This window comes from Arachis ipaensis, chromosome B05, assembly GCF_000816755.2.
Source record: "Arachis ipaensis cultivar K30076 chromosome B05, Araip1.1, whole genome shotgun sequence".
NCBI lineage: Eukaryota > Viridiplantae > Streptophyta > Magnoliopsida > Fabales > Fabaceae > Arachis > Arachis ipaensis.
Window position 1 is genome coordinate 119475635 of NC_029789.2, and position 24730 is coordinate 119500364.

The 24730-nt window shown below is 33.6% G+C and overlaps 2 protein-coding genes and 1 pseudogene across 10 annotated transcripts; 1 reads left to right on the plus strand and 2 right to left on the minus strand.

Moving 5' to 3' along the window:
- Positions 20–2849, minus strand: LOC107640960 (polycomb group protein FIE2-like). Of its 5 annotated transcripts, none has more exons than XM_021124338.1 (12): positions 2655–2849; positions 2372–2472; positions 2099–2179; positions 1925–2017; positions 1740–1815; positions 1492–1571; positions 1352–1423; positions 988–1047; positions 765–861; positions 542–605; positions 402–461; positions 20–306 (listed from the first exon to the last, which is right to left on the minus strand). In XM_021124338.1, exons 5-12 carry the CDS (start codon positions 1771–1773, stop codon positions 234–236), a joined length of 540 nt encoding a protein of 179 aa, XP_020979997.1. In that variant the 5' UTR covers positions 1774–1815; positions 1925–2017; positions 2099–2179; positions 2372–2472; positions 2655–2849; the 3' UTR covers positions 20–233. The 5 variants fall into 5 exon arrangements, with proteins under 5 accessions (XP_020979997.1, XP_020979999.1, XP_020979995.1 ...); XM_021124340.1 differs by having other exon boundaries at positions 2099–2196; XM_021124336.1 differs by having other exon boundaries at positions 2372–2494; positions 2655–2808.
- On the plus strand, positions 3591–4465 carry LOC107642019 (annotated as a pseudogene).
- LOC107643916 (pentatricopeptide repeat-containing protein At4g04790, mitochondrial) lies at positions 5264–14032 on the minus strand. 5 transcript variants are annotated; one of them, XM_021124342.1, is made up of 16 exons: positions 13757–14032; positions 12751–12795; positions 12556–12603; positions 11788–12417; positions 11313–11492; positions 10782–10846; positions 9872–9979; positions 9343–9456; positions 8185–8280; positions 7930–8028; positions 7330–7449; positions 6637–6741; positions 6375–6539; positions 6166–6293; positions 5955–6075; positions 5264–5716 (listed from the first exon to the last, which is right to left on the minus strand). In XM_021124342.1, the coding sequence occupies exons 1-16, from the start codon at positions 13917–13919 to the stop codon at positions 5555–5557; spliced, it is 2349 nt and encodes a 782-aa protein (XP_020980001.1). In that variant the 5' UTR covers positions 13920–14032; the 3' UTR covers positions 5264–5554. The 5 variants fall into 5 exon arrangements, with proteins under 5 accessions (XP_020980001.1, XP_020980002.1, XP_016203151.1 ...); XM_021124343.1 differs by having other exon boundaries at positions 12346–12417; positions 13757–14029; XM_016347665.2 differs by having other exon boundaries at positions 12751–12986; positions 13757–13854.

Sequence of the window (24730 nt, forward strand, 5' to 3'; positions counted from 1 at the left end):
AGAAGAATAATAAGAGGAGTTATTAAAGGACAATTCATAATAAAATACTTAATATCATTTGATTCATATGGTCAACCTAATATTTGAAACATTTCTTGCATTTTTTGAAACAGCATTCAATACTTACCAAACTATTTCAATAATAAAATAAATAGAATACAAATAATAACAATGTTCCTAAAATAATTATTTTCCAACGACTGGCCAAACCAGTCATGGAGGCTAAGCTAAGCCTAAGCTGGTGGCACGTTTGTAACATCGTCCCAGCGCCATATCGTGCCGTCCTCACAGCAACTCAAAATAATACTGCAGCATAACAGAAGGAACTGCTTGAGAAAAGAAACATAGGGAAGAAGATAATACCTTCCATCAAAAGAGCAACATAAGAATATGGCATTTACCTTCCATCAAAAGACACGGCAGTTTGCCGGATTGGAGATTTAGATTGAGGATGCGACAACCTGGAAAAGGTGATGAATTGAGCATAAAAAAACTTTCTAAGATAAAAACATGTCTCATCATTATAACATGATAAACAAACCTTGCGATAAGAACCGGCGGACTTGACTGCAATTCCCAAACAAAAATCTTCCCTTCCCTGTTACCTGGCAAAGCCAAAAGGAAATGAAAATTGTAAATAAAATGTAGCAGATGTTGTATCAAAAGACGAAGTGGCAGCAAACCACAATGAACAAATTGTGTAATACACAGTTACAAGAAGAAAACAAAATACGACTTAAGAAGAAATTGCAGTTAGTTATTACCTATTGCAGCTTGATTGTAATGGAAATCACAAGAAAACTTGATGAACCAGATATCACACTCAGGAACAGGGTATTTCTGGAGAATGTCAACTACACCCTAAACAACAAACACAAATGCTTTCAACTTAAAAAATTGAAACTGTATCTGCAAATAATTACTGAAATTTAAAAAAGAAAAGTCTAAATTAAAATGAAATAAAACAAGATAATAATTCTAACAAACCTCTCCTGGAGTTTGGTCCTTCACTTTAGGCTCCCACAAGACAATTTCATTGTCAACACTCTGGAAATGCAATATAATCCATTAATTTCAGAATCGGCAGATAAATTTATGTAATATAAAGGGAATAATATTAGTTAATATGAAATGTAGTTGAGTTCGAAGAATATTATAAAACTCTTGAGCAGTGTGGTTCAGTTGAATACCAAGTTTTCTAGGATTTGGTAAGGAGTTTCAGAAATACCGTTGAACATTTTCTTTTACTAGTATTTGGTTTCTCAAAGATCATTTTATAACATGTGAAGGAAGCCAAAATGCAACCATTGGTTGCCACAGGGAAGTAGAATAACTCTGGAAAGTGTGTCACCTTTGAAAGGATAAAATCACCCAGCCACCTATTACAGTCGACATAATTTGAATGAACTGAAGCGTTGAATACCTGAAAAGAATTACTATTAGAAAAGATCTCATATATGTATGTACTTCTACAAATAAAATTTTACTTACAGGAAACTGCACATATTTTGTGGGAAACTTAGATGGAAGATCTGTCCATGTGAATGACTTTTCCACGTAGGTCCAGAACTCTGCACCAGAATAAAAGCCGGGATCACTTAAATGAGAAAGACAATAATATTTAATTACAATTGGTACACACCATTCTGTTTTGCTGACAAGAATAGATGAGAGATTGTTTTACACAGATCGTATATAACCAGGTTTAATAAAATAATGGCATGAAAATATATTCTTACCCTTCATCGACCATATCTTTACAGTATTATCCATGCCACAGCTAGCAATTTTGTATATATCTGATGGATGAAAGTCCTATAAAAAGCAAAAAGATAAAGAACTACAATAAAGAATTAAGATAGAGAACTACTAATTAAGCAAGAAAGTATAGAGAAATACATTGCATAGATATGAATGCACTTACAACACTCAAAACTTCATTACGATGCCCTCCAGCCCCGGCAAATATCAGAATGCATATTCCAGTATGAACATTCCATAACCGGACAGATTCATCCTAATCAAATTTAGATGTTAATGGTTGAAAGGAAACCATTACTCTTACCATCAAAATTTCATACAAAAGAAAGCTACTCACTTTGCTTGCAGAGATCACAAGCGATGACTTCAATGCTTGGGTCCTGATTTCGTTTATGGAGTCTCCATGCCCAACAAAGCTCTAATGAAAAAACAGCACTGCGTCAAGAATCACATGAATAAAAGAAATCATTTTCAAGACATTCAGCACCCAATGCTTCCTACATAACTGTGAACTAACAACTAACACTAAATATAAAATCAAACAACCATCATTATTTTGGTCTATTGTATGTAAAAAAGAATAAACCAACCCTTGAAAGGTGTGGTATACCTTGTATATCCTCTCAGAACCAGTATCTATGACTCGGATTACGCCATTGATTCCTCCAGCCACCAGAAATGGGGCACCATCAACATTGCTTGCCCAGCTCACTGTGTAAAAGGATTCATCCTTCTGGTCAACATAACAGATGAAATTTGAAGCATTTTTCCAATAAGAATTTCAAACTTCCTTAAAATTTAATTTTTAAAAAACAAACCTCAAAGCTGAAACACAATTAAATTCTTCAAAACAAATAATAAAATGTCAGGAAAAAAAACAGTGTTGGACTTACATCCTCATCAACATAAGATTGCAAAACAGCAATAACTCCTCCTTCAAGACACTGATAAACCGTAATCTGCACAAAATAAATAAATAAATGAATAAACAAAATGAAGATTAAGATAATAAGCTCAAGCTATGGTTTCAACCATAATTAGTATAACAAAGTGAAAAGTTACAAAATTTTACAGAATCTAACAGCAATGACAAGAATACAAGTTAAAAGACCTAGTCTTAATCTTGAACAATATTTTTTTATTAATTTTAATTTTTAACATTTTTTGGCATAAGACTTTTTTTTTTTTTCAGTTTTGCCACTTAGTACAATCTTATCATATCTTAGAGATATTATATTTTCTTTAGTATTTAGAAACTATTTTATAAATTTGTTTTATATACCTTGTAAGTTATTTTTTAAGAGATTTTTAGGTGATTAATATTTTTTTATTTTTGCTTTACTTAAATCAATAAACTCTTCTCTTTTTTACACTAAAAGTGTATTAGTTCATGCATTTTCCAACTATATTTACTATACAAATATCTAATTTAGTAACGTTAATGCATGAAATAGTAGATTTGGACTTTAATTTAGTAACGCTATATGCAAATACAAAGATTAATTTATCTAACAAAATAAAATATTAGAGACTAATTTAATAATTAAAATTTGTTATCCTTTAAATTGATTTGGATATTACTCAAAATATAAAAAGAAATTAGGAACAAAAAAGCAACTAATGGAAAATTTATTAATCTTTATGTAAATCATGTCTATTGTTATCAGTTATCACTGCAATGAATCTGAACTTAAAGTGAAATGTTCCTTCCTCATGGGATATTTTAGCATAGTACTCTATGCTTATTGGACTACAAAATTTAACTGTATTATCTGACTCAAATGAAAAGCTACAACAAAATCATCATAGAAACCAAACCAACCAGATATAAAAGCCAAAAGAGCCTTATCTTTAATCTTTATTTCACTTTGCTGCATTAAGAAACTAGTAGCAATGGCTTCCACAATCCTCCAGTTTCTCTCATCATATCCTACTTCTCATTCTCATCATCCGAACCAAAACCAAAACCATCTCTATTCACATAGACCATTTATAGAGATTTCCAATATTCAAATCCACCCAAGAAAGCACTTCTCCATCAACTGCATCACTAATAATAATAACAATAATGCCTTAAGCACCAATTATCCAGCTAGTGATTATTCCAATGATGATTCTAATGAAGAATTTCCAACCCAAGATCCTATTCTAGCACAGTCAACAGTCCAGAGACATTTCTCATAGAGAAGAGAAGAAGATCAGAAATAGTGAGGCAAAGAAGGCCTAAAACTGAAATATCACAGGCCAAGCCACCGAATTTTGAGGTTGGTTGGAAGAGGACAAAAGAGATTAATTTAGAGCTGCCAATAGGTTATGTCATAGCTGACTTCTTGGAGAAGCTAGAGGAGCTAATGGGGAAGGAATTCGGGTCGACGGAGTTGCTAGCAAAGGCTGGGGAGATTGTGGCCGAGAGGGCGAGGGAGGAGGCAGAGATACTGATGGATGAAGGGAAAGTGGAAGAGAGAATGGTGACTGAGTTGTTCAGAGTGTTGAAGCTGATGGAAATGGATTTGGCAATGGTGAAGGCTTCTGTGAAGGAAGAGACATTGGATGAGAGGCTCAAACAGGCTAAGGCTAGGTGCAGGCAAGCCATTCTTGTTGCTTACTCATTTTGAATCATGATGGGAATGTAATTTTGTTGGTGTAATTATTAAGGTTTACATGAAATTGATGTAGATAAATTCTTGACTGACTTTTTTTTTTTTGAAGTACTCATTTGATATTCTTATCTTAGAAATTTGAAATGCTTTAGAAATGTAAGTGACAAAATTAAAACTTTTTAAACTCTGGACCAAATTAAATTTTAGATGATCATTGAAAACATCTAATATAATTTTCTGATATATATTGGTGCGAGTCCTATAGATTACTGGATATTAGCACTTAAAAGAAGCAAAATACTGCTGAAGATCCTAATATAAACTTGTGCATAACTGTATTACGATTTTATCGTTCTTTAGGTATACACATAGTTTTCACACTCTTAAAATGTTTTTCTTTTTCTTTGTTTAGCATATATTTAGTTATCTGATTCAAGTGATACAAACTTAATTCCCCTTGAGCAAAAGTCTCGATTTTGAATAATATGGATGGAAAAAAATCTGTTAACAAAACTAGTTCCTAGTAGATGTTTTTGACTCAAACAAAACTGCCTTATATAGAAGAAGATACATGTAGTCTCAATTGGAAAATATAACAGCATGCTTAGCTATGGATTAAAAAATTGTGAAAATTTTATAGCTGAGTGTAACAATTTTGATGGCCAAATTTGTTGTGCAAATTTTGGTTTTTATAAAAATCTACTGCACCTGAGCATTGTCGCAGTAACAAATGATCATAACAATGAACAATGATTTTCTTTTAAGATTTTAACTGCAATTCTTTTCTTCAAAATGCAGCCCACTTTCCAGTTTCCAGTCTCCACTTTATCCGACTGTTGTTATAGGTGCCCCCCTATCAGCTTGCATATTCAGTGCAAGTTTCAAAATTACTCATACGTACATCATCAAAAATAAACATAGTATGATTAATATTTTTCTGATATTATATTAACAAAGAAAAGAGAGAAAAATGTTAGTACACCGCAACTTCATGCCTACTTTAGCTGCAATATCAGATGTTTGAATTCTGGAACAGCCCTTTTAGAAAAGACCTACCTATCTATCACCTCAACCCCAAATTTTGTGAGTTATTTGTACACATTTGGATATAATGCCCCTATTAATAGGAAGTCAAGTGAAGACTGAAGAGTACTTCACCTACTCACCCTTCTTAGTTTAGCTCAATGTTTTGTTCAGTTAGCATTATGTAATTCAGAGGTTTTGGCATGAGCACTTAGCAGAGAATCATGATATTCCTCTGGAGGCACAAGGCCTAGCTTATCCTTGATTTCAGAAAGCAGTTCAAGGCTCGCTTGCAAATGGCTCGACTCTGACCCGTTGATGAGAGAGAACACCTATACAAATACAGACACAATTGTTGTGAAACCAATAATGACACACAATAGAGATAGATAAATGATTTACTTTACTAATAGATTCTCCTAAAAATCCTCCTACACACTAAATAAGGGAAGCATTGGTTGTTTTTTTGGAGATTCCAAGACAAAAAAAAATCTACTGTTTTTAATACTTTATTTTATAGTAATAGGAGTATGATTAGGAATATTTTTCGGGAAGGAAGCAAAGGCGAACCTTATCAAAGAGAACTTTCATAACCAATTCATTGCTGTGGTGCTTATCGCAGAGAACTTCTGTAACCAGTTCGTCGCTTTGGTACTTATTCTTGAGGAGCTTACACAAGTTGACAGCAGAACTGACACGAAATATAGTGAGCATAAGTAAACTATAGAATGCATTTCTGGTGAAAAAAAGTTTCAATAAAGTGGGAATAGAAAGATGGAACCTTATATCCTTGTTCCAAATACAATACAAGATGATTCTGCAGCAAGCTCCATTCCAATAATCTGTATCATTTAATTCCTCAAGTAGAAGAAGCAACCTGTCCAGCTCTACATCGGACCGAGTCTTCTCCTATGGATGTTGAATTCGTTGATTATGAATCATATTAAGTTAAAAATTTTATAAAAGCCGATAATATGTTCAAAACCTTACAATGAGATTCATAACATCTTTTGGCTCCAAATTATGTCCAGCTTTCTTGATTTCCTCGTAATAATGAATAGCTTCAGACAGTTGCCCATGTGCTGCAAGAACTGAAACAAGCACATACTTGATTTGGTTCAAGTTCTTCTGTGGTATCAATGGATCTAACACTACCTACAATGGAGGATTAGTTAGTCACAATAAAGGTTACTTGTCTTTCAAGCAAATGATAGATAGCTCAAGCAGCAGCATATGCTGCTTGCACCCGTACCTGTTTTGCTTTCTCCAACTGTCCACAAGCAGCATAAGCATTTATAAGGGCCATGAAAATTTGCTTTGTAGGTTTGATTCCAGATTCCTTCAGTTCTTTATAATACTACAAGCATAAAGTTGAACATACATTTGTAAGCATTCATCCATAGACAGCTTATCAAAATGGCATACCTAAGTTAAAACTAATTTTATGTAGCTCCGTTGATGTAGGCATATCCAAACAGATTATTTTCTGTGGTGCAATTATTTTCTATCATAGAAATCAAACTAAACCCCGCTAAAAATATAAAAACCACTCGTGCCTCAACACAAGAGCTTAAGCTGTTGGTGGAGATGGTTGAAGACAGTATCAGGGATGGATCCGCGCCCGGGGGAGAGCATAGGCCTTGGCCCCCCCAACTTTTTTGAACAAAGAAAGAGATGCATGCATTAGAAAACATATTTCATATAAAGAGCATTCATGTGTCTATCGAAAAATTTAAGAGTTGGTTCATGATAATGCAATGGAAATACTAAGATAGTAAATTTCTTAGATAAAAAAGTTGAAGCAATCAATCTTATAGTCTGAGTTAATATTAGAAGAAAGAACATAAGAAATATTAGAAACTTCTGAACACACACAGAATGACAGAATTGAAGATCAAAAAATGACTGAAATGGGTTTATTATGATGTTATAAATCCCAACTTACCATAACTATATCCTCTTCAGTTTCAGAGTTGCTAATCAGGTAGCTAAAAGTCTCTGAATCAGGCATTACATCAGCATTCTGCATGTGCTCAAGGACCCTGACCCCATCACTCGTGTTTTTCTGAAAAATTTCAGCAAAATGGTGAGAAAAGGAATGCATTAATGCTGAAGTAGGATAGATGTGATTCAAATACATTTTGGAAGGACTTCTCAGCATTTCAAAACTTGTCAAAACTATATCCATTATCAGCAGCCATATTTCAACTCATGAGAAATCATTTGTATGCAAAGGATTGCCCAGATAACCGTACTATTTTACAGATACAAGGAGTTATCCCTTAATGCAACTATTGATTTCTAGAGTGTAGTTTGGTAAAATTTCTCTTTGCCCAAAGCCCAAGAGTCAGAATGACCCTGCTCAAAGATTTGTGTCATATACTCATGTCCATAACCTATAACTATTTAAAAAAGACGAAACGAAAAAATAACAACAAAGGTTCAATGGAACCATTTTTTTAGGTTCAACAAAAGCATTCCAATCTCATTGCAAAAACACAAAAAGCATATTAAGTATAGAACAGAGGCATTAAAGAAACATCACCTCTCTAAAACATTCTGCCATTATGGTATTGTACATGCTAGCTGATGGTTTCAAATTCAGTTCCCCCATTTCATCGAGCATTCTATATGCACCTTCAAGCTGTATTATGAAATAAAATAACATCAACGGCGTTCTAAATTTCACTGCAACTCACTAAAATACAGCTACAGTGGATACTTAGCAAGATGAAGCTAAAATCAGTAAAAGACTGGTGAACAATAAGCACAAGAATGAAAATGAATGGGTACAACTTACGTCTTTCATCTTCAAGAACAAGTCTATCATACATCTAAATGTCTTATCATTTGTCTCCAGATTGTACTGGCGTATTGTAGAGAAGATCCGATGAACCTTTATTTGAGAATACACCAAAGAATAAAACAAACTACATGTGAGAACAGTAAACTATCCAAGATGTTATAGAATAATTGATTCCAGCTCTACATATATTGCTTACTGACAGGAACTGAGATCTAGCAGAAAATAGGGGATTTTATTGATGAACTAGGGATTGTAAATCACAACCCCTTATTGAAATACACTGTTGGGTCTAACCAACTCTGGAGAGAATTTTCTTCTCCTGAACTAACAAACTGAACAGAATTTTCTAATTGACTAAAAATTAACTAACCCCTAGTATTTCATAGGCAGCAGCTAGGCCTAGCACTACTCCTAAACCTGCTAAACTAGTTTAAAAGGGACAAACAAACCTGTTTCTATCACTTACCTTTCATTTTTATTAAAAAAGAGAAAAATTAATGAGAAGAGATGAATGCAAAAAGAATGGAGGTGCAAAATAATTTCAAATTGAAGCATCCTTACTTAATGGCAAGAGAACAAAAGAAAAATTACGTCACTGTTTTTTTCCAAAAGGTAAAGGCGGGTAGAGCAAGCTATGTCATCCAAAAGATGAGCTGGTCAATTCTAAGCAACCTCTCTGCACTAGACAATTGCAAGAAAGACAAAATTTGTGATATAGAGCAGAGAGACAAAAGTATTCTTGGATCTTCACCTAATATACTAAGCTTTTAAGTCTACTGATTCCTTGACATGATATTAGAACTTCATGGCCAAGAGGAAAAGAATCCAATTAATGCCAATATAAATTTTAAGATAAAATGGTGAAGACTGAAGAGGCTATATTTCACCTTTCCTTCAAGCTTGAATAAGAACATATACTGCAGGACCGGAAGAAGATAGAGTAATTACTTATTATTATGATCTTTACTGGATCTTCACTTTACAGTAACATCAAAACTTTCTAAGTCAAAGATATAGACATAACACAACAAAACAATAAGCTTAAAGATCAAAAGTTTACATCCATCGGAGAAAATCGATGGAACATGTAAAAACACAAATTATGAGAGAATGAAGAAAGAAGAGAGTGATTACATGGATGATGGGTCATACCAAATTATATTCAGATGTTTCCTCACAAGTTTGTAATATGGACTGTAACATCTCATTTGATAAAGTCAAGCCCCCTTCACACATTTCATCAACAATATCAAGAGCTACACGCACCTGCATTAGAAACAAAAATCACTAATCTCCAAAATTCACTCGAGAGAAATTGACACATCATGGACTTTTATTGTGAATTTGCATATTGGATAAGATAATGAAAAGAGGAATTATGCCAATCACAGAAGAGGAAAGTACCAGCAATGTCATTGTGATCACTATAATAGAAAAAAGTGCTTAAGAATTTACTTGTTTATGTGAATATATGTTTCTTTCTATTAAATAAAAATATATATTTTAAGATAAGTAACATGGCCACACTATGTCAACCTCTAAATGTTAAAGATATGGGATGGGTGCACTTTCAATGGCTTGTGTTTTTGGAGATGACATATTGACACTTTTCTTATTTTTTATTTCATTCTGGACTTTCTAATTTCCTCTTACAGAAAGTGCAAAAATCATATGGTCATACCTCGCGCAACGTACAGCTATGTAAAATTAGCTTCTCATATGATGAGGATGAAGGTGACACTTCAAGTGTTTGGTGCAAATCCTTGAATTTTGTAATGACATTCTCAACCTTCACAATACCAACAATAAATATGAGAATGCACACAAACACACATAAAAGTCCATAACAATAACTACAACGTACAATTATTATGCCAAATGTTCACAAAAAAGCACTAGTACCACCTTATCATTGTGTTCAAAAATGCACATGCAATTATGGAGTGTTTAATATACAAACACAATGAAGTAAAATCTCACAACAGTTACGAAGGAATTGCTAAATAGAACAAGGGGGAATTATTAAATAAAATGCAGCCTCGAATGTCTCCAAAATAAATCTACAGTAAAAGCCACTTTGAAGAAGTTTATTCCATACACCAAATTTGCATAAAATCAACCTAGAATGAAATAAAAAAATTAACAAGAATGAAAGGAAAAAGATAAAGAACCATGTCCAGCAAAGTAAATGAAGAGCTACAATTACTGATTTATTGTAAATACCATATTGGCTTCTAACCATAGCTGAGGTGTGAGTATCAACTCTCAATCATAATCTTTGTTAGTTCAAAAACATACAAATTCTACTTATAGCAGTGTATAATAGGCTAAAAGCCTGTAAATGCCTCTGTGTGGAGTTCCATTTTTATTGACAATTAAAAATAAGTTGACAAAAAAAATCATAACTTAGGTATGCTAAAAGAAATTTAAATGGTTTTCATAAAAGTTCTATCATCACTGCAATCTGAAGTATCATGAAAATGTAAAACTGGCGATATATTTTTAGAGAAAGAAAAATGGATGAAGGAAAGCGCTTGATGGTATCATGGACTTGAGGAAATTATCAATGACATATGCAAGAATTTTCTTACCGATAAATTTGGGATGCTAATAGCATAACTTGCAATGAAGTTTGTAATATTATTTGTTTCATAATCTGCAATGCATAAGAATCTCAGTACAAGATATACACCAATTAAGATTTATAGAGGAATTCAATCCTCAATTCTTCAGCAGAATCACAATATGACTTAGATAATTGGTGTTATATTAAAAAAACCCGATATTCAGTACATTAATAATTGACAAAGAAAAAAGAAACCTGCAATCTTAATATATGTCCATTTATACATATAATGCTTGGGATTTTGTTCCTCTAGAGTATCTTGTGTAATATAAAGGGTAAAATGCAGAATGTATGAAAGACTTAAGAGGCTATAGTTCTGCAGTTTTGACCCCCTATACTTTAGAGGAGCCAAATTCGAAAGACTTAAGTAACATAATTCAAGAGATACAACAGCTATATCATATGCAATTTGTTTTCCTTTTTTGCAAGCAGAAACATTGTTTGATGTCTAGCAAAATCCAAATAGGTGATGAGAAGATAAATATTGTAATCATACCACTTGTTTTGAAGTCCAAAAGGAAGTTCTCCGCAACAGGTTCCAATTGATGCCTTCCTAATGACTGAAATATCTTTTCTACAGATTCTACAGATGAAAGCTTTTTTATGTTTATGATTTCCAATAGCTCCAATATCTCCTTCTTCCGCTCACTCTCACAAAGAGCCAATAAATAATTTTCTGCAACATAAGTTGAATAAAGTAAGTTTCCATTTTAAGGTGCTACAAAAAACAGAATTTTCTATCATTATTGAACAACGATGTGCAGAACCAGCAGCGACACCTTGTCACTTAACATTCATTTCTGCAGTAATTGACCACTGACCATGTCACTTAAAATTCACAGTCTCATTAAATGAAACTGCATATGTCAACATCTGCTACGGATAATCCAAAGCTAGATGTTTGAACACAACTTCTATGAAACAAATTATGACAAACCAATGCTATGAGGGAGAAAAGCATATGCACCCACCTCGTAAATCAGAAATTTCTTCACCATCATTCTCTGCAATGAGATTACAGATTTCTTGAATCTTTTCTTCATTATTAACTCTTAACCACAACATCATTTCGTAGTAACCGAGTCTGGTAATTAAACTGGCATTCTGGTCTTTGATAGCATCACAGAAAAAATGAAACTCTTCAACCATACACATGTCAATAGTATACAAAAGAAGTGGACGATATGATTGCTCTTCTAGCCGAAATCCTCCTTCACCCATCAATTTAAAAAGATGGAAAACCTTCCCCAACTCTTCTATCACTATGTCTTCGTCACTACTTTCCCTAGCCTTTTCTATGCACATTTCTATCAGTGCGTTGTACCCTTTGATCCCTGGATCTCGTCCAACTTTACCAAACAATGCAATGGTAGCCTCCGGCCCAAGTACCTTTGCACAAATTCTAACCAACTTATTAAAACGGTTCTCTTGGGAAAATTCAAACAAGTGTCTCTGTTTCTTTTTGCGAGAATGTCCTTTCCGTTGTAACAATAAATTATTGTTATATATGTTTGAGAGCCATGATATACCTGGCTGACTTTGGGACTCTTTTGCATTATCATTTCTCTTAGACATGGGTTTCTTCACCGAGATACTATCACCTGACAGTACGAAACAATACAACAAATAACCTTTTAGGAAAGGGAAAAAGAGAAGACAAGCTCAGCACTTGAACAATACACCAATTAACCGATAACATACATTCTCAGTTTCTCCCAGGAATTTCATCAAACACTTACCGTAGTAAATAGAAGAAATCTTCTTAAACGCCACATTAGAAGAATCATCTGCACCAAAATATTCACAAACACAAAAAACAAATTTGAGACTGGAAAAACACTACCCATAAACGAAATCCGCAACAAAACTCTAAATTTAGCTCATTCAGCTTCAGAAAACACAACACCCCGAAAAACAAAAGAGTGCAGAATTACCTGAAGCAGGGGATTGTTTAAGCTTGAGGCTTGCGAGTGTAGAATCTCCATCGAATTCCGAAAAGAAGGAAGAGTATGCAGCAGAACGTGAACGTGAACGGAATCCGGTTAGATTTCTAACGTAGGAGAAATATGAATGGCGCATTTTTTTCACAGCACTTTTGAACGAACACGGACAAATGGAAATTGTGCTTCTTGCCGCAGTGAAGAGAACGCGACTATTTTGAAGCACACCACTGACATGAAAACAAAATCAAGCAGTAATAGAATTTTTGGTAATTTCTATCAAATTCTCTAATTTATTATTTATCAATAGTAATCAAGGTTCAGACAACCGGATCGATCATCAAACCGCTCTAGTTATTGGTTTATTAGTTCATTGGTCTAACCGGTCCAACCGATAGTTCAACCAAAAAAATCGTTTTAGAATATAATAATAAATAAATTATAAATAAACATTCTAAAATATAACTCAACCTATTTTTTGTCTCATAACAACTATGTCATTCAGCCAAGAATATATCTTTCATCTCTTTCCTAATGTAAAGAATTAAAAAAGATCAAACAAATTGAACAAACCTTATAATACTAATGGTGAATCCATCTCCTTAATATAGGAATTAATCACATAATACAAAATATACTAATATACTTGACAAATAGGTAAGACATGATATAACAGTGCCTTTCGATCGATTTTAGAATAAGTCAAGCAACATGTAGAGATGAATTAATAGCATAAAAATAGATAAGAAGACAACACTAAAAGTTCAAATAATCATTGAATACAATGCAAAGCTGCTTATTCATTGAGATCTCACATTATACAAACAACTTTCATGACTTAAGTTTGCACATTTTCAATAAACAATTGTAACCAATATTATTTTTTATTTTACTATGATATGTACAAATCACTTATAGCACAAAAGAATTAGTAAAGAATTAAAAAAATAAATAAATTCACTATTTATATTGAATTAGCTAGAGGCATATGCATGTTTACCAAGTGATGCAGGATTGTTTATCATTCCACTGGTAATTGAATATGTGCCTCCGAAGGAGAACTTAAATTCAGGGAACTTTGATGAGTTCAAATCTAGCAGCATATAATACAATCCATAGTTGAAGAGTTTAGCAATGAAAATGTACAAAATTTCAATAAACATTATCACAAATTTCAGATTCAAAACACAAATCAATAATCAAGTAATCAGAGATATTCAAAATCACAAATCACTACTTCAGACTTCAGAGACATTCAAATTCAATAATCCAAGTACTTCAGAGATATTCAAATTCTGCCTACAGCATTCAACAATATACAAATTTCCACCATTAGCAACGAAGTTTTTAACCCAATTTTAACAAGCTCAGCACAATGATTAACAACAAAAAAAAAGCCCTAAATGAGGTAATGAGCACAAAATCAAGAAACTTTAACAAAATTTAACAACAGATAAAAAAAGCCAAGAACAAGCCAGTAACAGTTTATCAGTGGTTCAGCGGCCGGTTTCTAAAATAGCGGTTTCTACTAGTAAATCGAACCGCCTAAACTATCGGTTCGTGGTTAAACCGGTTCGACCGGTCGGTCTGATCCGATTTTCAAAATCTTGATAGTAATACTCTAATGCAATTTCTAAAAAATTTATTGTTGAATACTTTAGTTGCAACAAAATTTAATTATTAAATTAGTTTTTGAACTTTTAGATAAATTAATTTTATATCATATTTCGCTTATAAAAAAATATTTTCAAAAAAATAAAAAATTTTAAAAGAAATAATTTTTTATTTTTGAATATTTAAATTACGTGATTTAATTTTTTTATTTAAATTAGAAAAATAAAATAAAGTCCAGCAATATCTAGTAAACAACAAATCTGTTAATTTATTATTTTTTTAATTTTTAAACTAAAAAAATATTTTTTTCTATTGGTAAAAAAATAAAAAAACTCTAACAATATCTGATAGATATTTTGGAAAACGAATTCCAAAATACCTAAAACTAACCGGCAAGTGTACCGGGTTGCATCAAGTAGTAAAACTCACTTAGAGTGAGGTCGATCCCACATGGATTGATGGATCAAGCAACTTTAGTGGGTGATTAGTTTAGTCAAACTAACATTGAGTGAATTGTGTGAATTTGTAGCCAACAGAATGTAAATGACAAGGAATTTAAAATGCAAAAAGTAAATTAGGCAGAAACTTAAAGAACAAGAAAAGTAAATTGGCAAAATCTTAAATGACAAGAAATGTAAATTGCATAAAATATAAAGGGGGCTGGGTGCTGGAAATTAAAGAGAGCAATAGATCAAAGCTTAGAGCAACGACAGAGAATTAAACTTGCAAAGAAAGTAAATCAGATCATGAACAGAAAGGTAAAATGCCAAACAAGTGTAGAAGAATTAAATTGCTTGAAAGTAAATTGAATTGGGTGCTGAAAATTTAAAATTTAACAAGAAAGTGTAAAGTGCAATCAATAAGAGAGCTAGAATATGAAATGGGATGCAGCAGATTCAAACAGAAATGGAAAATTGCTTGAGAAACCAAACAGAAAGCAAAATGTAACTTAATTGCAATAGCTAAATGGAAGTTGAAGATCTCAGGGGTGGAGGAGACTAGAAAACAAGTCTAGATCTCAAGTCCTTCCTTGATCCAACAAGAGAAAAGTTGCAGAGAATTAAAAGAAAGATTGCAAAAGAAGTAAAGAGAAGTTGCAGATAGAGAATGAAAACAGAATTCCTTCCAATCTCAATCCAAAATTTCAAAACAGAAAAGAAAACTAAGAAAGCAAAATGAAAACTAAAGAGTGCAAAACTCCCTATTGGAGCTAGCCTTCTCAATGGAGCTCCCCTAATGAAATGGAATTGATGCCTTTATATAGGCTTTACAAAGTGAAAAAGAAATTGAAATGAAAAACAAATTACAATTAAATGAAATTCCTAATCTAACTTGTTCTTGTGCCTTTGAGTGATGATGTGAGCTTTGCTTGCTTTGGATTTTAGAATTTGGGTGGGCTTTTTAATTTGGTGAAGGATTGAATTCAATTGGATTTTTAATTGAATTTCAGCCCATGTGTTGCTCCCAAGAGGATGCTCTGCTCTTGTGGGGAGCGGAGAATTGAAGCTTCTCTTGGGGATCCTTGTTGCGTGCCAAGGCTTGGAGAGGCATCAGGATAGTGTTCCACTCTTGTGGGGAGCGGAGCATTGGAGCCTTGTGTGTGTGTCTTGTGTGCATCATCCCTCTCTTGACCATGTCAAGCTGCACGCCTCATTTCCCTTTGGCCCGTGTCAAGCATGCTCATGTGCGCCAAGGAGTAGCGCTATGCTCTCCTTGTGAGCGGAGCATTAGTGCTTCCAAGGGGAGGTCCCAAGTTCGAAACTTGCTGGGAGCACTTCTCCATGCTATGTTCCTCATTTGCTTTTAGTGAAGCACGACAATGCTCTCCAAGAGAGCGGAGCTTTGCTTTGGAGTGAGGCTCCAGCTTCGAGTCTTGGTGGAAGCATTGGCTGATTTTTTTTGCTTATTTTTTGCCCTTAAAGATTCATTTCACTAGTGCTTCAATTTCATGCTAAATATGGATTTCCATACATCGTTGGAAAGCTCTGAATGTCAGCTTTCTAACGCAATTGGAAGCACATCAATCGGACATCTGTAGCTCAAGTTATAGCCCTTTGAAGGAGGCATGGTCATGCTGTGAGCGCCCATGCTTAACTTAATGAAAATTCTTGCTTCCAAGTTGAAATTGCATCACGATGATGCTCCGCTCTTGGCAAGAGCGGAGCTTTGTGTGCTGATTGCCTATTCTCCTTTAATTTGGTCATGGGCCACGCTTTTAAAAGCGTGGCCTAAGCCTCCAAAGTGTGCTCCAACTTCAAAGTGTGCTCCAAATCTCTTTTTTTCTCCTTTTTAGCTTATTTTGTGCTTTTTGCTTCTTTTTCTTCTTATTTCCTACAAAATTTATAAAATCAAAAGATCAAGGAAATATACCATTTAAGTACAAAAGCATTCATTATTCAAGCACAAATCATCAATTTCTTGTATGAAAAAGCATAGAAAAACATGACATGGTGACATGTCATCACAATACCAAACTTAAACCTTGCTTGTCCTCAAGCAAGAAAAGAATCACGCAATAAAGATTGACAATCCAAGGTAAGAAGAATAGCAACTCAATGTTCATGGTAAGCTAGTTTTCTAAGCATGCTACAATCACAAAAGAAATGTAAATGATTGATGATTCTATCTAGCTCAATTTATGAAATCTTTTCCTTATAATTTTCCCTTGAAACAAGCTTTTGATTCTCTTACTAGCTTCTCCTTTTGGGTGCTTTACCCCATGAGTTGATAACAAAGCTACGATTCTAAATGCTTTGTTTTCAAGTATTACCACTTGATACATAAGCACCACAAGCATTTAATTAGAGGACTTCATTAAGCTCATTTTTCTTTTCTTTTCTTGACTCTCTAATCATTGATGCTCAGAACCTTGAGCTTTGAGGAAGTGCTTTTGCACTTGAGCCTAGCCTTGACTTCTAAGTGTTTTGTTTTCAAGCATTTGGCTTGATACATAAACACCACAAGTACTTAACAAATAAATTGCCATTGGTACTCAGAGCCTTCAACTTTCTCATTCTTTCCCTTTTTCTTTTCTTGCCCTTTTTTTTTTTGCTCTTTTTTTTTCAAGGTTTTCATGATTTTCAAAAGATTTTACAAAATGTCCTAGATGAAAACTTCAATTAAATAAAATTCAATGTAATTGAGCAACAATTAATCATACTAGCTTTCCAATACTTGTATGCACATGCTAAACTCTTCTTTGATTCCTTGTTTGTTTATGATCATGATACTTTACTGCTTTAAGCTTTACAAAACTCAAGTTAGTAGTCATAATGGCATGGCAACATGTTACAAATCAAGATTCAAGCTATGCTTTATTCATACACACATGTAAACAGAGAGGATGAAGACAATCATGCAATTTAAGTGCTGGAAGAAAATGAACTCTACAACCTTGTAGTTCATCTTCATTATTGTTGTCCTTTTTCCTCTATTCTTCCTCCTTCCCTTGCCAAACTCAGAATGCTTGCTCATCCCTCAGCAACAATTAGAACAATGGCTATGGGGCTAAAATGGATCATGAATATCTTACACAATGAAAAGTTAGTAGTACATGTGTTCTAAGCAAGCAAAATTAAAGATAATAATCAAGGCACAAGAGACAGAGACATTTTGATTGCAAACATAAGAAGGTGAGCACAATACATTGCATAAAAGATAAATGGCACACCAAACTTAGTGTGACACTTTCACTTGGAATTGATGCAAGTATCTAGTAGATATGGGAACCAAATTTTTGTTGCATAGCAACACCAAACTTAGAATGCAAACACATGTCAATTTTATTTGAAACAAGACTAAATGAAACTGTTGTATATTAAATACAATCACCAAGCAAAGAATCTGTCATGAATAAGGATCTCTTGATAATGTATTAACAAAAATAGTTAATAAGCAAACTAAATGAAAGTATTTAAAAACAGAAAAATGACTAAAGCAAGTAGAATGAAAAAGTGTCAAATTAAAAGAGAAAAATAAAACTGCAGAGGCATTATGGTTATGCAGACAAGTAGTGTTGCTTGAATAAATTGCATAGAAAAGATTGAAAATAATTTGTTGTAAAGCAACACCAAACTTAGAATGTAACTATATGCCAATTTATTGAATTTAAACAAAGCAAAGAAAGAAAACAAAGCAGAGAAGAAATGTTACCTACGTCTTGGGATACCTCCCAACAAGTGCTCTTTTAGTGTCATTAGCTTGACATGTTGTTCTTCACTTTCTTCCTCTTCTTCCAGTTTGTTAAGAGGAATGACCTCAAAGGAGGGAAAGATTCAGCTAGTTTCCCTTGTCTTGGCCTTTCCTCAGCAAGCTTCCTTTTGCAAATGGCTTGATTGATCTTGCTTGCTGGATTAGGGACAGAATTGGTGTTCTTGCTAGTTACCTTCACTTCTTTGGATTCAAGACTTGGTTGCTGTGTGATTATTGGAATTTTGTATTCATCCAGAGCCTTTTGAATTGGTGGTTCCATGAGCTTTTCCTCTATGTACTTCTCTGCTTCACTTGAGTGTGAATTCTCTTGAGTATCTTCCTCCATTTCTTCTTCATGAACTTCCATTAATTCCTTTGGGAGGAAAGTTTCATGTTCCTCTATCACCTCAATTAGCTTCTGTGAATATGAAGCCACAGATTCAAACACCTCCACAACCTCCTTTTCCATTGAAATTTCACTTGACACAGAGGCTTCCTCATCTTGCTTTTCCACTTCCTCACCCACAAATTGGTCTTCATCCTCACTGTTTGATGATTTTAAGTTCCCCCTTGTTTGCTCTAAGGGCCCATTCATCTTCTTGAGGATGATTTCTTTCCAGGATTGGGGTTGTGTATATCTTTCCACGAGTTTTCTATGTATTTCAATGGCTTGAAGGTAATCCTCATCTGTTGGTTCAAGAGATGAAGGTTGAGAGTAATTTTGGTGACATGGATGTGTTGTGGTGAAGTTGTGTTGAGGGGTGTGGAATGAGTTGTGTGATTGATGGGGTGACTTGTATGGATTTTGGAGGAAACTTTGTGTTGAGGCATAATCAAGTGATGAAGAGCTTTCAAATGAGAAACTGGGACGTGAGGGTGGATGCTCTTTCATTCCTTGATGATACTCCCATCTACCATGAGGAAAATGATATGAATCATTTTGTGGTGGTGGTTGGTATCCCATATGATTCTCTTGCTCATCTTGTGTCTCTGAAGCAAATCTCCATGGATTGGAGTGCTTAGAATTTGTATTTTCTTGGTGATATTCCCAGCCACCATTAGAGATTGGTGATGGTGGATAATATCCCATGAAATTTGTTTGATCATGAGATGAGTTGAACTCCATTTGAATTTTGGAAAACACAACACCAAGAAAAATTGAAATTATTCATATCAGAGATGAGAATTTCTTAGTGAGGCAAAAACTCAAACACCTTGGTTTCAATTTAAAACAGAAAACAAAAATAAAGAAAATGCTTGATCTAGACTTCTCACCCACTTAATTATTGTTGATCTAAATCAATCCCCGGCAATGGCGCCAAAAACTTGATGGATATTTTGGAAAACGAATTCCAAAACACCTAAAACTCACCGGCAAGTGTACCGAATCACATCAAGTAGTAAAACTCACTTAGAGTGAGGTCGATCCCACAGGGATTGATGGATCAAGCAACTTTAGTGGGTGATTAGTTTAGTCAAACTAACATTGAGTGAATTGTGTGAATTTGTAGCCAACAGAATGTAAATGACAAGGAATTTAAAATGCAAAAAGTAAATTGGGCAGAAACTTAAAGAACAAGAAAAGTAAATTGGCAAAATCTTAAATGACAAGAAATGTAAATTGCATAAAATGTAAAGGGGACTGGGTGCTGGAAATTAAAGAGAGCAATAGATCAAAGCTTAGAGCAATGACAGAGAATTAAACTTGCAAAGAAAGTAAATCAGATCATGAACAGAAAGGTAAAATGCCAAACAAGTGTAGAAGAATTAAATTGCTTGAAAGTAAATTGAATTGGGTGCTGAAAATTTAAAATTTAACAAGAAAGTGTAAAGTGCAATCAATAAGAGAGCTAGAATATGAAATGGGATGCAGCAGATTCAAACAGAAATGGAAAATTGCTTGAGAAACCAAACAAAAAGCAAAATGTAACTTAATTGCAATAGCTAAATGGAAGTTGAAGATCTCAGGGGTGGAGGAGACTAGAAAATAAGTCTAGATCTCAAGTCCTTCCTTGATCCAACAAGAGAAAAGTTGCAGAGAATTAAAAGAAAGATTGCAGAAGAAGTAAAGAGAAGTTGCAGATAGAGAATGAAAACAGAATTCCTTCCAATCTCAATCCAAAATTTCAAAACAGAAAAGAAAACTAAGATAGCAAAATGAAAACTAAAGAGTGCAAAACTCCCTATTGGAGCTAGCCTTCTCAATGGAGCTCCCCTAATGAAATGAAATTGATGCCTTTATATAGGTTTTACAAAGTGAAAATGAAATTGAAATGAAAAACAAATTACAATTAAATGAAATTCTTAATCTAACTTGCTCTTGTGCCTTTGAGTGATGATGTGAGCTTTGCTTGCTTTGGATTTTAGAATTTGGGTGGGCTTTTTAATTTGGTGAAGGATTAAATTCAATAGGATTTTTAATTGAATTTCAGCCCATGTGTTGCTCCCAGGAGGATGCTCTGCTCTTGTGGGGAGCGGAGCATTGAAGCTTCTCTTGGGGATCCTTGTTGCGTGCCAAGGCTTGGAGAGGCATCAGGATAGTGCTCCGTTCTTGTGGGGAGCGGAGCATTGGAGCCTTGTGTGTGTTCCTTGTGCGCATCATCCCCCCTTGACCGTGTCAAGCTGCACGCCTCATTTCCCTTTGGCCCGTGTCAAGCATGCTCGTGTGCGCCAAGGAGTAGCGCTCTGCTCTCCTTGTGAGCGGAGCATTAGTGCTTCCAAGGGGAGGTCCCAAGTTCGAAACTTGCTGGGAGCACTTCTCCATGCTATGTTCCTCATTTTTTTTAGTGAAGCACGACAATGCTCTCCAAGAGAGCGGAGCTTTGCTTTGGAGTGAGGCTCCAGCTTCGAGCCTTGGTGGAAGCATTGGCTGATTTTTTTTTCTTATTTTTGGCCCTTAAAGATGTATTTTACTAGTGCCTCAATTTCATGCTAAATATGGATTGTCATACATCGTTGAAAAGCTCTGAATGTCTTCCAACGTAATTGGAAGCACATCAATCGGACATCTGTAGCTCAAGTTATAGCCCTTTGAAGGAGGCATGGTCATGCTGTGAGCGCCCAGGCTTAACTTAGTGAAAATTCTTGCTTCCAAGTTGAAATTGCATCACCATGATGCTCCGCTCTTGGCAAGAGTGGAGCTTTGTGTGCTGATTGCCTATTCTCCTTTAATTTGGTTATGGGTCACGCTTTTAAAAGCGTGGCCTAAGCCTCCAAAGTGTGTTCCAACTTCAAAGTGTGCCCCAAATCTCTTTTTTTCTCCTTTTTAGCTTATTTTGTGCTTTTTGCTTATTTTTCTTCTTATTTCCTACAAAAATTATAAAATCAAAAGATCAAAGAAATATACCATTTAAGTACAAAAGCATTCATTATTCAAGCACAAATCATCAATTTCTTGTATGAAAAAGCATAGAAAAACATGACATGGTGACGTGTCATCAATATCCAAAAAATAAAAAAAATTGAAAAATTTTAAATTTTTAAATTAATTTATTGTTAATTTGTGAACAAATGCAGCAAAAAAAAGTCAACTGTCCGGGTGTGGCATTATCCGGTGAATAAAAAAATAAAAAAATATTTTCAAAAAAATAAAAAAATTTTAAAAAATAATTTTTTTGAATATTTAAATTACGTGATTTAATTTTTTTATTTAAATTAAAAAAATAAAATAAAGTCCAGCAATATCTAGTAAACAACAGATCTGTAAATTTATTATTTCTTTTAATTTTATAACTAAAAAAATAATTTTTTTCTATTAGTAAAAAAATAAAAAATTCTAACAATATCCAAAAAATAAAAAAAATGAAAAATTTTAAATTTTTTAAATTAATTTATTCTTAATTAAAGTAGGTGTAGTTTAGGAATAAAATTAAAAATTTTATTAAAAAAGACGATTTTAATACGAAAAAAAACGTTAAGGATGATTCTAAATAAAAAATTACGTTGGGGACGGTTTCAATTCTGACCCTAAACGTTAAATCAAAACAATACTTATCCCTTATATCTTTGTAAATATTTATGTTGATTTTGTTACACATATTTTTTTAAATATCTTATTTAATTTAATTTTATAAATTTTTATATTCTAAAAGTTAAATAACTTATAAAATTTTTATATTTATTATTACACATTTTCTTATTCTTATCTTTTGAATTATTTCATTAAATTTATAAGTAAAATAAAATATAAAAATTAATCTCTTAAAAATAATAAAAAAAGTTGCTAAACAGGTACGGTAATATTTGTTGAGTCGCTAGTTTCATTTAAAAAGAGAATATACATTGCACATGGTAATTTATTTTGTAAACTTTTTATTTAACAAAAAATAATTTTTATTTTCACCAAAATTTTCTTCTTCATCATAGTGTTACTTCGATAATAATTGTGAGAAGAAAATTTGCCCAAAGAACAATAGAAGTCCTATTTTTAAAAGTGGACTTAGCTGATCATTTTGAAATGTCATGAAACTAAATTAACTCATTACTTCGATAATAATTGTGAGAAGAAAATTTGCCCAAAGAACAATAGAAGTCCTATTTTTAAAAGTGGACTTAGCTGATCATTTTGAAATGTCATGAAACTAATTTAACTCATGAAATAAATTTTACTGGCCAAAATGGATACTACCTCATTTTATTATGGTTTAATTACTCTGTTCATCCCTATAGTTTCGCGAAATTTTTAATTAGGTCCCTACATTTTTTTTAATTGAGTTCTTGCACTAATTTTTTTTTAATTGAATCCCTACATTTTTTTTATTTGAATCACTGCACCAATTTTTTTTTAGTTGGGTCCCTATACAATTAAGCCAATTACTGTCAAGAGGGATCTAATTGAAAAAAATAGTGCAGATACCCAATTAAAAAAAAAGAAGTATAAAAATTTAATTAAAAATTTTGCGAAATTATAGGACCAACAGAATAATTAAACATTTTATTATTATGTAATTATCGATCTATTCATTAATAGTTATAGCCTACTGGCAACATCATAAAATCTAATAGCGCCACAATTATGTACATATTTAGAAATTTCTATTTGTTTATAATTTTTCAAGTTACCAGATTTTAGTCAAAACATATAATCCAACCTACCATGATTTACAGAAGTTTAAATTTTAAAGAGAAAATTCTCATAAAAGTTGAGAACGCTGACAAATTTATCCACAAAAGAAAGAAATTACCTAATGTACCCATCAATAATGACATCCGTAGGACGAAACTAACCAATCGTTATTTTGACGTTGACTCTGTTAGTAACACTCCCTACGTGGCACTTCACGGCGTGACGTGGACTGGATACGTGGATATTGTAATTTTTGTTTTAAAATATAAGTGGTGGTTAAATTTTTTTTTTTTAAAAGAAGAGAAATTGGAAATGAAGAGTTAGGAAATGATACCTGTTCGCGCGTTTCTGAAAACAGAGGTCAGAGCCCTAGGAGAAGCAAATTGTTCTTCTTCTTCACTCAGAGAAAACATCTCATCCCATTTGTGTGTGGGTTACTGCCGAGGATAATCTCTGTATTGAAGAGAGGGTGATTGTTGCTGTGGAACGCCTCACCTATTGGAAGTGTGTGGTTTCATCCAAAGGTAAGTAGAAGTAACTCTTGATCTCTCTGTTATCAATTTCTGGATTTTGGATGCATGGTTGTGGGTATGGTGTTTTGATTAGGGTTTGTTTGTACGGGCTATGATGTGGTTCTGAATTGGTTTTGTTTTCTGTGTATGTATGTTTACAGATGGCTACCATCCACATTACGTTGGTCATTAGTCACAGAGGGAAGTTTGAAAAGGGTCAAGATGGAAAACTGGCATACGTTGGGGGAGAAAATGGAGATTGAACGAGTGAATGTGGATACCTTGAATAAGTTCTTCATAACTGACTTAGTGAAGGATATAGGGTACACTGATGTGAGCGAATTTTACTGGCTAGAACCTGGGAAGGAGTTGGATAGTGGGTTGAAATTGCTTAGACTTGACATGGATGTGGTGACCATGTACAAAGCAGCCATTGCTAATGGAAGGAGAATTAAGGTGTTCACTGAGCATCCAGTTAACCTGCCTGACTTCGCAGAATTTCACAATGATCCTTAACTAGATGTTCAGATTTTAACTGTTACTAGGACCCCAATTAAGCACAGAGTCAAACACTGTGCTAGGAGAACCCCAA

What these genes read in the sequence shown, in the direction of transcription:
- LOC107640960 (XM_021124338.1), bottom strand. Translation starts at nt 1,773, where the DNA reads ATGGATAATACTGTAAAGATATGGTCGATGAAGG. An exon ending in AAAGATATGGTCGATGAAGG is followed by an intron (nt 1,572 to 1,739) that starts GTAAGAATATAT and finishes ATTCTGGTGCAG; the next exon opens with AGTTCTGGACCTACGTGGAA. An exon ending in CAAAATATGTGCAGTTTCCT is followed by an intron (nt 1,424 to 1,491) that starts GTAAGTAAAATT and finishes AATTCTTTTCAG; the next exon opens with GTATTCAACGCTTCAGTTCA.
- LOC107643916 (XM_021124342.1), bottom strand. Translation starts at nt 13,919, where the DNA reads ATGTTTATTGAAATTTTGTACATTTTCATTGCTAAACTCTTCAACTAT. An exon ending in TTAGCATCCCAAATTTATCG is followed by an intron (nt 9,980 to 10,781) that starts GTAAGAAAATTC and finishes GGTATTGTGAAG; the next exon opens with GTTGAGAATGTCATTACAAA. An exon ending in TGTTCTTGAAGATGAAAGAC is followed by an intron (nt 8,029 to 8,184) that starts GTAAGTTGTACC and finishes TTCATAATACAG; the next exon opens with CTTGAAGGTGCATATAGAAT.